This window comes from Capsicum annuum, chromosome 4 (genome assembly GCF_002878395.1).
Source record: "Capsicum annuum cultivar UCD-10X-F1 chromosome 4, UCD10Xv1.1, whole genome shotgun sequence".
NCBI lineage: Eukaryota > Viridiplantae > Streptophyta > Magnoliopsida > Solanales > Solanaceae > Capsicum > Capsicum annuum.
Window position 1 is genome coordinate 1,960,162 of NC_061114.1, and position 14,390 is coordinate 1,974,551.

At 34.6% G+C, this 14,390-nt stretch overlaps 3 protein-coding genes across 4 annotated transcripts; all 3 read right to left on the bottom strand.

Annotated features, from left to right (window-relative positions):
- Positions 1-652: 652 nt before the first annotated feature.
- On the bottom strand, positions 653-3,026 carry LOC107868418. Its single transcript, XM_016715107.2, has 3 exons — positions 2,688-3,026; positions 2,404-2,575; positions 653-1,605 (listed from the first exon to the last, which is right to left on the bottom strand). The coding sequence occupies exons 2-3, from the start codon at positions 2,542-2,544 to the stop codon at positions 1,345-1,347; spliced, it is 402 nt and encodes a 133-aa protein (XP_016570593.2). The 5' UTR covers positions 2,545-2,575; positions 2,688-3,026; the 3' UTR covers positions 653-1,344.
- A 2,683-nt stretch (positions 3,027-5,709) lies between these two features.
- LOC107869330 (receptor kinase-like protein Xa21) lies at positions 5,710-9,037 on the bottom strand. Of its 2 annotated transcripts, XM_047410520.1 has the most exons (4): positions 8,898-9,037; positions 8,526-8,741; positions 6,449-8,431; positions 5,710-6,360 (listed from the first exon to the last, which is right to left on the bottom strand). In XM_047410520.1, exons 3-4 carry the CDS (start codon positions 7,974-7,976, stop codon positions 6,029-6,031), a joined length of 1,860 nt encoding a protein of 619 aa, XP_047266476.1. In that variant the 5' UTR covers positions 7,977-8,431; positions 8,526-8,741; positions 8,898-9,037; the 3' UTR covers positions 5,710-6,028. The 2 variants fall into 2 exon arrangements, with proteins under 2 accessions (XP_047266476.1, XP_047266477.1); XM_047410521.1 differs by lacking the exon at positions 8,526-8,741 and having other exon boundaries at positions 8,898-9,034.
- LOC107868414 (LRR receptor-like serine/threonine-protein kinase GSO1) lies at positions 8,082-9,957 on the bottom strand. The gene is made up of 3 exons (XM_016715103.2): positions 8,898-9,957; positions 8,526-8,741; positions 8,082-8,431 (listed from the first exon to the last, which is right to left on the bottom strand). Exons 1-3 carry the CDS (start codon positions 9,955-9,957, stop codon positions 8,082-8,084), a joined length of 1,626 nt encoding a protein of 541 aa, XP_016570589.2.
- Between the last annotated feature and the right edge of the window lie 4,433 nt (positions 9,958-14,390).

Consider the following 14,390-nt stretch of genomic DNA (forward strand, 5'->3'; position numbering starts at 1 on the left):
TTTTTTTATTAGGTAAACCGATAACCTAATAAGATTATGCTAAATTATTATTTTACATCCCATATATATATATATATATATATATATATATATACTAGTTAAGTTGCACGTGCCTCGCACGTATAACCTTTGATTATTTAAAATTAGACAATTTCATCTATTGGAAGATTTTTAATAAAGCGCAAAAAGTTTAAATCACTTCTCAAAGATCCTCTACACTTTAATATAATAATGCAAAAATAACATATACTTTTATTGAAAGCACATAGATATTTTACCACTAAGAGTTTCAAGTGGTTAATGAATCATCAATTTTGTATTTGTCATGTGATACCTCTTTTCCTTACTGCTAGAAGCTAAGAGAGACGCATCAATTTGAATTATATTTGTAGTGTGATTATTTTATTTTATTTTTTCTATATTAAAAATATTTCCTTATTTTGAGAGTTAAATCTTTAAAAAATCTTTGATTACTTATTCTAACACTTTCATATTTATTTCTTGATTATTTGAATCTTCTTAAAAGTTGATTTAGAATTCTTAAACTAATAAAAAAGGTATTCGTCGTCATTAATTCTAATAACTTTTAATAAGAAAAAGGTTTTACGATAAATATTTAATTAATTTTTAACTCTTAAATATTAGAAAAATAGTGAAAAGACAATTTTGTCTAAAGCAAAAACTTTTAATGAGGCACAAAAAGTTTAAAGCTCTTCATACTTGACCATAAAATGCAGTGGTTATCGCTCTTGCAATTCTTATTTATTGCAAAACTAAAATCAAAAGCGTGAGGAGCTTAGGTTCTTTTTTAAGAAAATGAAAAGTAGCAATGAAAATAGGATCTTCAACGCTAAAATTTTATAATTCAGAAATATCGTTAACTCAAAGTGCAAATCTGACCCCAATTGGCATATTTTAGGTAATTTTGAATCTTTTATCAAAGGGGTCCTAGAAGTTGTGAACAGTGATGTAAGCTAGATAAAGTAGCCGAGCTTGTCCATAAAATACAGTGGTGAGAAGCAGATCTAAAATTTAAAGGTTGTGGGTTCTCAACTTATAATTCTTTATCACTATATCAATAACACACTTTGTTTGTGGGTTCCCAACCTATAATTCTTATATATTTACCAATTTTTTTCAATATAAATTCAAGAAACGTACGAAAATTATTAGGTTCCTAGAAACCCGCACTCTTTACTCTACATCCGCCCCTGACAGTGGTTACCGCTCTTGCAATTGTTAGATATTCCTAATGGAATATATTTGGTTAAGTGTTCACGAAAGACCAAAGCCTTTCGTTATCCTTGATTCTGACCATGACTATTATATTTAAGTGTTGTGTTTTTATGTTTGTAACGACAAAAAAAACAGAGAAAAATAAACCCAGAAACTGCATCCTAAAAAAGAAACCTGATAACTGGCAATATCTTGTGCAGCTGCTTTCATCTCATCTTCAGTTCCTTCTGATGGCGCGGAGCTGGAATTAAGATCTGAATCTTTGGAATCCATCGCATGCTTCAAATTCATCGGAAGCTCCCCTATATCTCCAGGCAAACGATAAAATTCCCTGATTCTCCTAACGATGGAGACACAGTAATCTTCCAACTACAGAAACAACGAGCACTTGGCAATGTGATGATTGAACAATATTACCTACTGATAAAAAGACGCAGAACGCCTGGGGTAAAATGATAATCAACTAAAAGAGCGTAAAAAAAAATAAAAGTGGTCAATAATGCAAAGCATGCGTCATCCACTACATGGTAACTTCTTAACACAGGATACTTATCTCCCCTCATATGAAGCAGCCATTGAAGTAGGTACAGCAATCTCTGAAATCTGTTGCTGGTAGAAGATGACTGGTATCCCCACGGATTTGTTGTAAAAAGAAAAAAAAGAACAATCTTTTCTTCATTTTTTCATGTTGTTTCCACTTTAGGGCCCTTACAACATAACATAAATTATCTTTTCATAAAAAGTTAAAAAAGATACACCATTTTCTTTGTCACTTTCTTGAAAATTCTACTGCAATAAAGCTGAAACTTCCACTAATGCTTCATACAATACTTGACTCAATACCCTTTACAGGGAATCAGTTCACTACCACAAATCCACTAACAAAAAAGTCATATTCTATGTGAAGATTAAAGCAACTCGTGATATGCATGGAAGATGTTTGATGAAATGACTGAAAGAGTATTCAATTAAAAAAGACTGCAGCAACAGAGTAGGGATGTTACCTTCTTTCTTTTTCTCAATAAACAAAGACCATTAGCAATGGATTGTGGAAAAATTTCATCTTTTTTGAGTAAAGTGGCTTATAGTGTCAATGAAGTGGTCGAGAATATAATTCGAGGTTTCAGGTTCAAGTCCCTGAACTAGATGAACTAATAAAATTCATACCTCACAAGATTCCATAGACTGATGCTGAATAGTGATCATGTCAGATGAGTTGACTGGATACTTTTCAATGGGGAAAGGAGGAAGATAACGTTGACCAAGAATTCTTATAGAAACAAGAAAAACTCCACTTGCAAGGACCATGGAGATTTGCCTTTGACATAGAAATGCTTCTCTACAATCCAAAAGGAGAAAATATTGTTATCCATTTGGTTCCGGAAGACAACTTTTGTACTTAAAGTAGTCAATTTAGATAAAGAAAACTTGAAGTCATATTCGATACTCACAAAAATATAGAGAATGCATGAATGTGAAGGAAGGCAAGATCAAAGAAGATACCAACTAGCCATTCAGTAAAACACAAACCACCTCCAAAAGGGAGTTCAAATACTTCAAATAGCAAACTAATGAGAGTGCTTTATTAAAAGGCATAGTCATAAACAGGACAACTTGACATCAAATTATAATTATGGCCTGTACAAGTAGGTCCTTTACCTATACAAAAAATCTCAACAAAAAAATGCTTCAATCTTGCAGCACATATGCGTGAAAATCGATCCTACATGGACTAGTACTCTAACCAAATGCTGCCACCTAATTGAAAAGATACACGTAGATTTTAGATATTAAAAAAAAAATTAATTTAATATACCACCATCACAAATACATGTACTTTTTAGATTTTTTTTCCTTAAAAATAATAATAAAAAATGCCGTTATTAAAATAACATTCAAGTCCGATGAAAATTGAAAGGTTCATTTAGAAGAAAATGTTAAATCCGATGAAAACCCTACCAAATTTCCATCTCTTATTCCCTTTTAATTAAGGAAAACTTATTGAAATTATCCATTGGAGCTTCACAAAATAGAAGCCATTTAACATGAAGTCTGCACAATTCCTGTAAAACTGTTAGCTCTTCGGATATTCAAATGAAGCATACACCATCGTCTAAAGGAGAAACCGAGAAGAGCATTAGATAATTGATCATACTTTTCTTAATTGGGTTACTTTTTTATTTTTTAGAGTGGTTGGAGAAAATAAAAAGTGAAAATTTGATTTGTATATATATAAAAAGGATTCCTTAAGAGTATAATAGTCATTTGAGCATTTTTTTTTTACTATTGGGGGCTCTAATTTTTATCACACGTGCGATATTTTGTGTGTAATCACGCATTTTGTCAGGTAGGATTGGAGTATTTTTTTGTTCAGCTATTGTATAGTTAAAGGGCTTACTTATGCATGAGCAAAGTTACAGGTCATAGTTATAATTTGATGTCAATTTAAAGGTCTTATTTATGTATTATGGCTTATTAAAACTGTATTTGTTTACCAATTAAAAGCTTCAAAAGAAGACTGGCTAAAGAAGAAATTCTCAGTTCATGGATAATAACAAATAAAGCAGGTATGAAAAGCGCTTACACGTCATACCTTGAAAGATTTTGCAACAACACCCGATGATAATTGCTAGTAGTAATATATAAAAACACCTAATTAATATGTGTTAAAGATATAATGAATGTACTATAATTTGATAGAATCATGAAATGTTTTACACTTTAATAGTGTCCTAGTTTTAATAAACATATATAGGTGTCTATAGATAGATAAAGTAAATCCTGTATGTATATATAAAAGTGTAATCTAATTATCTAATGCTTAATCACTTATTTAATACAATGTGATTTCATGCTGGGTCGTTAACTACCTAATTGTTATATATAAAAACATACAATATGTGCTAATGAATGTACCTTATCGAAATTAACTAAAACTTAACTCATGTAGAAAAAAATATCACGAGTAATAAACGTACATGGATTGATAGACGTAGTAATTAAATTTAGTTTGCCCATACAACTATTATGAACATTAGCATCAAGTTTGATGCAAAATTTTAAAGTTTTTGTTTACAAATAAAATAATACTTCTTATTCATTTTCTAAGAAATCCATTTGCTCTCATTTTTTTATTTTTTATTCTTTTGAAGTTATCAGCGATATAGTAAAAACATAATGTATAAATTCCACCCCCCCCCCCCCCCCCCCCCCCCAAAAAATAAAATAAAATTGTGGCATTAAAAACTAAATACATATTTATAGAAAAGTTTGGTTAAATTCCACAAATTTTAATTACAACAATTTCATGTCTTTCTTGCATCTTTTTAAACCTATATAGACTTCTTTATAATACATATTTAGAATGTCAGTTAGACCAACCTGAAAAAGTAAAACTATGTAATTATTAGGAATAATTACAATGCCCATCAAGTTCACTTTCTCCTCTCTTGTCGCCGCCTTCCCACTTTTTTGCTTCTTTGGCGCCATTTTCACCAGTGATAAGGATAAAAGAAAGCGTAGGAGAGAAGAGCTGATCAAATAGCAAAGTGGTAGGGGAAGCAAACAGAAACGCATGTGATGTGGCATTGTTATTTCCCTTTCTCGATTAAATAGGTGCTTGATACTACCTAGAGACAACATAAAACAAAAATACTCATCATTGATTTGTTTGCTGACCATTAGGCTACCTCGGATTCTTCCCTCTAGATATTAATGAGGTGGCCGCCAAGGATAGATCCCAACTTATTATATACGGATAAGGATATTTCTCGTCAATCTAATACTGATATAGTTCCTATAGCCATATTCCTTGACTTTCCTAGAGTGTATTAGTATATTCCTTCTATTTTCTTACTGGAATGGATATTCTAACAACAAATGGCCTAGCTTAGGTAGTTGGCAGCACTTTATCGTGAGCTGCATCGGAAAGAGTATCCAATTTATGCTTTATGGAAAGGGTACTACTTAGTGTATATAACATTTCTAAGTTGGTTCTCACAGGCAAACAAAGAGGTGGATCATCTGATCATAAAATAGATCATCCCGTTCGTCCCATTCTTTGATTATGATTGTATTGGATCGGACGATTCTGAGCATCCTGCTTTTAACATTCATTCTACAGAACGAAAAAAAACTTGTTTTATTTTGCTTTTCTATTTTTTTCCTTTTGTGTGTGATTGTATTCTAGTTAACCCACATTCTTTCCGCAACAGCCATATATCAATTATGTTGTGAAAGATGGACCATTTAGCACTAGTGTTGACTCTCACACCATCACCTCTACCAAAAACGGATTGTTAGACATTACTCGAACAAAAGGCAGAAGATTAACAGGAGGCATACCTGGAGCTAATTTAACTAACTGCTCATTGTTAAATTTACAGGGTCTGGTCGGCGTGGCCGCGACAAGGACTCGGTTTCAGATGGGAAACTTAGTGAGTCAGCATAATGGGGAATCCAGCGAATCGTTGAAAATAACAGATCCTTTCTGCACTGTAGGAACAAACAAAATCCATTTATATTACATGCCTATCTGTATTCGTGCACTTAATTCCTCTAAAATATTTTGGTTTTACTTATTCAATTTACAAGTTCCCCCCTGTTGCAACAATAATACTAAGAGGAAACAGTGAGATGTATTGCAACCATCTAGCATTTCTGAAAACAGAATCATGCACAAATCAATTGCTAAAACAAAACAATACAAAACAACAATCTTTACATGAATACAACAATTTAGAAAAAATTGAAACAAACAAGTGAGTTGGAACAACAGATTCCAAAACCATGTTCAATATGCAAGAAGTTGAATCTTGATCTTCTGCAGCATCCCTACAACATCTTTCATGTTTGTCCTTCTTGCCGGAGATTCAGCACAACAATCTAATGCAACTTTCATGATTGAAGCCACAACATCTAGCTCCTTCTGATTACCAGTTGCTGTTACCAAGTTGGCATCTACGACGTCCATTATTGCCTCTGGGAGTGAATAACTCACCCATTGCTTCAAGCTAAGGTCACCCTCAAACTCATTAGGCTTTCTCCTAGTAAATGTTTCCAGCAACATGACCCCATAACTATAGACATCACACTTTGTTGACACTCGTCCTTCCAGACCATACTCTACAGTCAAATAATTCATTTAAAGATGCAATATGCTTTCTACGTGGGAAAAACAGAAAGGAATATTCAGCAAAACTAAGAGAAGTACCTGGTGCAATATACCCCAATGTTGCTAAGGTTTTAGTGTACAAATCACCCTGATCTTCACCAAGCAGTTTTGAAATGCCAAAGTCGCTGAGGTGGGCAACCATATCTTCATCCAGCAAGACATTACTAGGCTTCACGTCACAGTGAATCACAGGCAGCGAGCACCCATGGTGAAGATATTCCAAAGCACATGCCACATCTATCATTATGCTTAGTCTCTGCTTGCTGTCAAGGAAGTAGTTGTGCGAATACAAATACTTCTCAAGACTTCCATTAGACATATACTCGAGCACTAAAGCCTTGAAATCAAGATTGGAACAACTAGTAATGACTTTAATGAGATTCCTATGGCGAAGTCGGCACAAAACTTCACATTCCGTATCAAAACTCTTGAATGCCGCATCCAGTTGCAGGTTGAACACTTTAACTGCAATGGCAGTTCCACTTCTGAGAACACCTTTGTAAACAGAGCCAAAACTTCCAGAACCAATCAGATTACTCTCGCTAAGACCATCCGTTGCTTGGATCAATTCATAGTATGAAATTCTTTCTCTTGTTATGGCAGACAATGAATCAGCTTGTTGAGGAGCTCTTTTACCTTTTCTATACCTTATCCAGAAAAAATTAATGGTGCTAGGAACAATTCCCACCAAAAGAAAAAGAACTAGCAATTTTTTCCTATTTGATCTGTGCTTTGATGAAGTGGGGCATGGCGGGACACTAAATCCTGAAGAACCACACAATGCTTCATTGTAGATGAAAAATTGACTCGAGAGGTTCTTGAAAGGACCTCCCGAGGGTATTTCACCGTGCAATTTGTTGACAGAAATATTGAAATATTTCAAGTTTTGAAGTTTCTCCAAAGACTTAGGAATGATTCCAAATATATTATTATGAGAAAGGTCTAGGAATTCCAAGCCTACCATGTTGCTCATTGAGTCAGGTATAGCTCCTTGTAACTTGTTGTGTCTCAAAGAAAGGTTTGCCATATTTTGCAAGCCTCCAATTTCTCTTGGAATTTCATTTGAGAATTTATTCATCGATAGATCCATCTTTATTACAGCCTTTAGATTTCCAATTTCTGGAGGTAAAGAACCTACCATGTTGTTTGACGATAAGTCAAGAACCATTAGATCCTTAAGATTCCATAAGCTTAATGGTATATTGGAACTCAATTTATTGGAATCCAGATGTATCTCTCTAAGGGAAGTAACATTCCCCAAACAATTCGGAAGAGATCCTGAAAGTTGATTTTGACTGAAGTAAATAGCACCCAAACGTTGTAATTTACAAAAATTATCTCTAATAAATCCTGTAAATTTGTTGTTACCCAAGTCAAAGCGCTGAAGGTTTTCCATCTTGCCAATTGATGTGGGAATCGATCCAACTAAGTTATTTCCAGAAAGATCAAGGTCTAATATGCTGCTTAAGTTTCCAATTTCATCTGGAATTGGCCCTCTGATTTTGCAACTGTTGGCGTAAAATTTTATTAGAGATGTGGAAAAGTTTCCTACAGAGACTGGAAGCATTCCATTTAGTGGAATCAAATTTAGAGAAAGGTTTGTTAAATTTCTGCAATTGGTTAAGGAAGTCAGGAAGCTTAATGATGAATCGCTAGTTAAATTGTTTTCCGCCTAGTTTAGGTACTGTAGACGTGTCAAATATCCAAGAGAAGTAGGAATCAAGCCAGTGAGTTTGTTGGATGGAAGATCAAGAAAAGTTAGTTCTGAACAATTTGAGATAGAATCAGGAATAGTCCCAACTAGATTGTTTATGTTGGCCAGATCAATCTCTTCAATGTTGGGTAATATAGAACCAATGTTTGGTGGGAGGATTCCTGATAGATTATTGTTGTCTGTAAGTGAAATTGCTCTCAGCCCTGATATGTTGAAGGTCTCCATGTCAAGTCGACCACTAAAACTATTAGCAGCAAGATCAAGTTTCTCCAACTCAACGAGATTGCTTATCTCTTTGGGTATTTCACCTGGCAACATATGATGAAAGGTGTACTGATGAGTTTAACTAGTTAGCTCAACATAGTATAAGTTGCATTTTTAGCTACCATTCTGAATACGTACCAATAAATGTATTAGTACTAAGATGTAAATGCTGCATCTTTGTTAAGTTGCCAATCTCCCTTGGTAAGGTACCCTTGAGATTGTTGGCTGACAATGACAATAGTTGCAGAGATGTGATATTGAATATGGAGATTGGGACAGAGCCGGTAATATGGTTTTTCTCCACGCTTAACTTCACCAAATTAATAAGATTTCCAGTTTCTTGTGGAATTATCCCTGTAATTTATGTGTAATTCAAAAGTATATAGGTAAGAAATATAATGCGAGAAATAATTATCAACATTAAATTAGGCCTATACAAACTTTTCGTTATATAGTAATACGGGGCAAATGTACAACACTCGTTCCCAGAACTAATAAGATAAAACATACCAGTGAATTGGTTTGTTCCTAGATACAATTCCTGCAAGTTATTCAATCTTCCAATTTCTTTACGTATTGGTCCATCAAACTCATTAAATGACAAAGACAATACTTGAAGTTGTGAACAATTTGACAAGCTTGTAGGCATACAGCCGTGAAGATTGTTTTTGGATAGATAAAGCCCTTTGAGTATTGGGAGACCATTGCATAAACCATTGGGAAGATCTCCTGAGAAGCTATTGCCAGTAAATGAGATGAGTTCGATTCTAGAAATATTGAAAATTGTTAATGGTATAGAACCCGTAAGTTGATTAAATTGCATGGCCAACAAGTTCATGTTGTGAAGATTTCCGATCCCTTCTGGAATGTTTCCTTGAAGTGAATTATAAGATATTTTTAAAGTCTCCAACCTTGAGGCATTAGAGAGTGACAAAGGAATAGAACCTATCAGTTTGTTTCCACTTAATTCTAAAATCCTCAAGTTTACAAGACTTCCAATCACTTTTGGTATTTGGCCCTCTATGGAATTGAATTTCAGATTCAAAGTCTCAAGTGTGGAAATATTAGAAAATGAAGAAGGAATAGAACCACTGAAACTATTATTCATAAGACTTACAAATTGAAGTTGGTGTAAAAAACCAAACCAAGAAGGAACCTTTCCCATGAAGTTGTTAAAACTTAACCTAAGAAATTTAAGCCGACGCAAGTGTGCCATTTCTTGAGGCAAGTTGCCCTGGAAATTGTTGCTTTCCAAGTCAAGAGAAACAAGAAATGTGAGGTTTCGAAAATCGCGAGGGATCCTGCCTGTAAGAGCCATGTTGGAAAGATTCAAAGACTTCACTCGCTGGTGGCGAGAACCACAAGTGACACCCACCCAAAGGCATACAGAAATATCGGGAGACCAACTTTCATCCAAGAAGTGAGAAGGGTCTGAAATGATTTGGGATTTCAAAGAGAGAAGAGCCGATTGATCAGTGGTAATGTTGATTTGGGTCATGGCTGAACTAGCCATAACATATTGAAGCAACAAGAGTAATATTAGGAGAAAAGAGGTGAAAGCTTTCTCCATAATTGCATAAATTGGTAGGAATATGGATATGACTAGCAATAATGTGAGTTTGAGACTTTAAAAAGCAAAGAGATATCTTGCTCTTTCTTTTAGAATATCTTTTCATTCAAACATCGTTTAAGGCAAAAGGAAAAGCTTGCTTTTTTTATGTCATCTCAAGAGTAATAATACAACTAAAGAAAGAAAAAGAAACTGTCTTTAAATTGTTAAAGTGACAGACCAAGAAAGAAATATGTCGTATTGACTTGAAAAGGAGTCTTCCACTAACTTTAATACCCAAAGGTAAGATGTTCAATTGAAAGAATGAATTCTGTACATATTTAACAAACAAAAATTAAAAATATTTGACAAAGACTAAAAATGTTACTCCCACTTTACAAACTTAAAGGGCCAAAACTGTTAAATACATGCTTAAGAGACCATCTTGAATCCACCATTATACATAAGATCCCATTAGTGTTATTTTATCCTAACTTTTACAACCAAATGTAAGGATGCAATAACACAGCAAGAACGAATTGGATTAATATTAGAGATAAGTATTCAGTACCTCCGAACTATGGCCAAAGTTACTACGACATACTCCAACTTCACAGGGATTCTATTACCCCTTAACTCAATTTTAGCTTATTTTTTCACCCTATTGTGCAAATATGACACCTTTATTACATAAAATGAGGCTCACATCAAAGGTACTACATCAGCTAAAAAGGCTGACGAAAGGTGCCACATCATCTAAAATGGTTGACAAAAATAAGCTAAAATTTAGTTCGCGGGGTAATAGGACCCCATGAGATTGGAATGTGTCGTAGCAAATTTATTCTTAGTTCAGGGTTCTAGATTCTTTACTCTTAATATTACAATGAATTTATAAGAAAGATGTTCATGTTTTAAATGTCTCTTCCTTGCTAAATTTACCAATAATTTCAATATTACAATGACTTTATAAGAAAGATATTCACGTTTAAAATGATTCTTTCTTTGATGAAGTACCAATAATTTCCCTTCTTAGACCTGTACAGGGAACAAGAAATAAAATTGTGGGCTCCAAAGAAAAATTATAAAAAAGGAAACGTAAGGGACAAATATGAAATTCACACTTCGAATACCTTTTCTTGATTGGAGTATTATTTTTGATTTACATCATAACAATAGTGACTTAGTTTTGGCAAACCAAAATCTAACTAGTGTCAGCTATGGGGTTCATTGGGATTTGTATCTTTCGATCCCATATCAACATATCAACAACTTTTTATGTTTGAACCCATAATTTTGATATTTCAATGCGTTCAAATTGAAAGAACTACTGATATAACAGCCAATGTTACATACTTTTTTCATTTTCCAGAAGAGAATATTACGGCTTCCGTAATATGTGGACACATCCAAAGACCATACGAACACGGGCTGTTACTTCGAGGTATATTACAAAAGCTAAATCAGCAAACTTAATCTTTCATGATAATATTTGGACTTTTCACATTCATACAGCACATTTTCCTGTATGAAGAAAAAACAGGTTCGTCTGTTCCGGCATGTCAGAAGCAGACGTAGGGCAATCTCTGTACGGACCTCCTGGAACGAATAGGATCTAGACCATAGTGTTGATGCAGTAGTTTCTGGTATGAGGAGGGTAGTGTACAAGCAGACGTTACCTTTACCATGTGGGGTAGAGAGGTTCCGATGGATCCTTGGATCAAGTGAACATATTACAAAGCAGTTCTTAGAAGAGAAATGGCGAGAGAGAAGAAGCCGATACAAAATGCTAAAGAAAGCATGACAATGCATACAAAAAAAGGAACCGCGAGCAGCTGTAAAAAGAGGAAAGAAATAGTGAAGACGGTGTGTGTGTGTGTGTGTGTGACTTTGAGGGTCAATTTATTCATAAGACGTCTTAACAACTACTACTGAGTAATAAAAACACAGATTAGGAGACCTACCTTCTATACCACCACCACCATCACTACTAGTACTATTTCTACTACTACTAAGGCTAGCACAACAACCCTTTTGCTTTCCCTTTTTCATGATCTGTTAGTCAAAGGATGTCTCTCCTTGTATTTGTTGTTTTTGTTGTTTAATGTCACACAAGCTATGTTATGTTACAGATCATTAGTCTACCTTCTAGACAATTTACTTCTACCACCTAGTTTCTTTACAAGTCAGAGAGTGAGGAGAAATAGAGATTTAACCACCCACCACACCATTGTAAACTATCTTTTATCTAATGCCTAACGATGAAACACGAAGATGCAGACTATGGAAGGTGTACCCCCTTCTACGTCCTTCCATATCGAACAGTCTACTTTCATCCATTCGTAATGTCCGGGAAGGGGCTTCCCATTAACTGGATCAAAGTTGTACCTTCAGATGGTTCCAAACACTGAAAAAATTAGACACGGTGTGCAATGGAAATAACATGTACAAAGATGTGTGAAATGAAAATTTCATACTTCTCAATGAATTTTTCCAATTCCTGCTCTTCTCCACTGGAGAAAAATTCATTCATTTCACGAGCTGTTGGGATAATCGTTTGCCTCGAGTTTGCCTCATTTGCATCAATACGCCTCGTACTGGAACCAGGGGTCTAAATGTTGTCCAACTCCCTCATTTCCCTCATAGACCTGTACAGGGGACAGGAAATAAAGTTGTGGGCTCCATAAAAATTACAAAAAAGGAAATTTAATGGACAGCTATGAAATTCACACTTTGATTCTTTGAATAGGATTTCTGCATTAACTTTGGCTTTATACCGGTGGACAACCTAATATTAACATCATAACAAATATTGACTTAGTTTTGGCAAACCAAAATGTAACTAGTGTCAGCTATGGATTCACCGGGATTTGTAACTTTCGATATAGAGTATATATATATATATATATATATGATTTGTAACTTTCGATATAGAGTATATATATATATATATATATATATATATATATATATATATATATCAAAAATGCTACTGAAATATCAACAACTATTATGTTTGAACCCATAATTTTAATATTTCAATGTATTCAATATTGAAAAAGCTACTAATGTAACAGCAAATGTTATATACCTTTTTCGTTTTCCAGAAGAGAATATTACGGCTTCTGTAATATGTTGACACACCAAAGACCATATGAACCCTGGCTGTTACTTTGATGTAATTACAAAAGCTAAATCAGCCAACTTCATCGTTCATGTTAATATTCGGACTTTCCACATTCGTATCAGCAATCAAAGTTTGTGTCTGTTTTCCTTCATGAATCTGCTCTACGCGCACATTTTCCTGTATGAAGAAACAACAGGTTTGCCTGTTCTGGCATGTCAGAAGCAGACGTAGGACAATCTCTGTACGAACCTCCTGGAATGAATAGGATCTAGAGCATAGTGTTGATGGCAGTAGCTTCTGTTGCAAAATGTGTCCTAAAAAAGTACTAACATTATTTTTTTCCAAATTGTCAACGTCATTTCCATTTTCATCATCGTGAAGCTGCTGCGTACATGGTTCTATTTGGAGTTTCATTGTTTCGCAAATTTTGATCTTCCGATAAAATGGTCAGCCGCTCCTCTGCTCCCAATGGCTTTCTGATTTCTAGATGTGAAACCCATTGCTTTTTCCCACATAGGGGTAGAGGGTATAGGACACACAACATTTAAACTAACTATCGACAGCATTATGAACTTACGTGCACCTGATTCTGATTACTCATCTGCAGCACTATTGCTAATTGGTTTACAGCTTTGCAGCATTTGCTATTTTTATGACTGTAAATATCGTCTCGCACACAATTACTCAAACAGATATATAGCTTTGCATTCATAAAGTTAACTCTGCCTCGATCACAAAATACTGGTTGGTATGAAATGGTCAGCCACCCTTCTGCTACCAATGGATTTCCCATAAAGGGGTAGAGGGTATACCTCTATTGACAACATTCTGAACTTGAGTGCACCTGAAAAGAAATTGAACGAACTGGATGTACTAAAACTATAGTTCGACTATTCCGCACTGGCGGAGCAACCTTGAATCTAGGGGGTTCACCCCCTTCTATGGAAAATTATATTATTTTGATACATTTTTACATGGTCAAAAGTATTTTTTGTATATATAATAGATGTTGAACCCCCTTCGACTACTCCGTATGTTTACTTCTGAACCTCCACAATGAAAATCCTAGCTCTGCCACTGCTGATCAGTGCATCTTCCTTTTGATTATTCTGAGGTACAAGAGTGTCGTGCAACCGAGGATACAAACTGGATATACTAAAACTCGAGTTTGACTTGACTCGTTTCGTTTCTTCTGTAACATTATTCTTATTATTATCTTTTTGACACACTGGTTTCCTCTAGATTCTGATTACTAATGCTAATTGGTCTACGGATTTGCAGCAGTGGCTATTTTATGACTCTATATATTGTCTCGCATACCATTACTCGA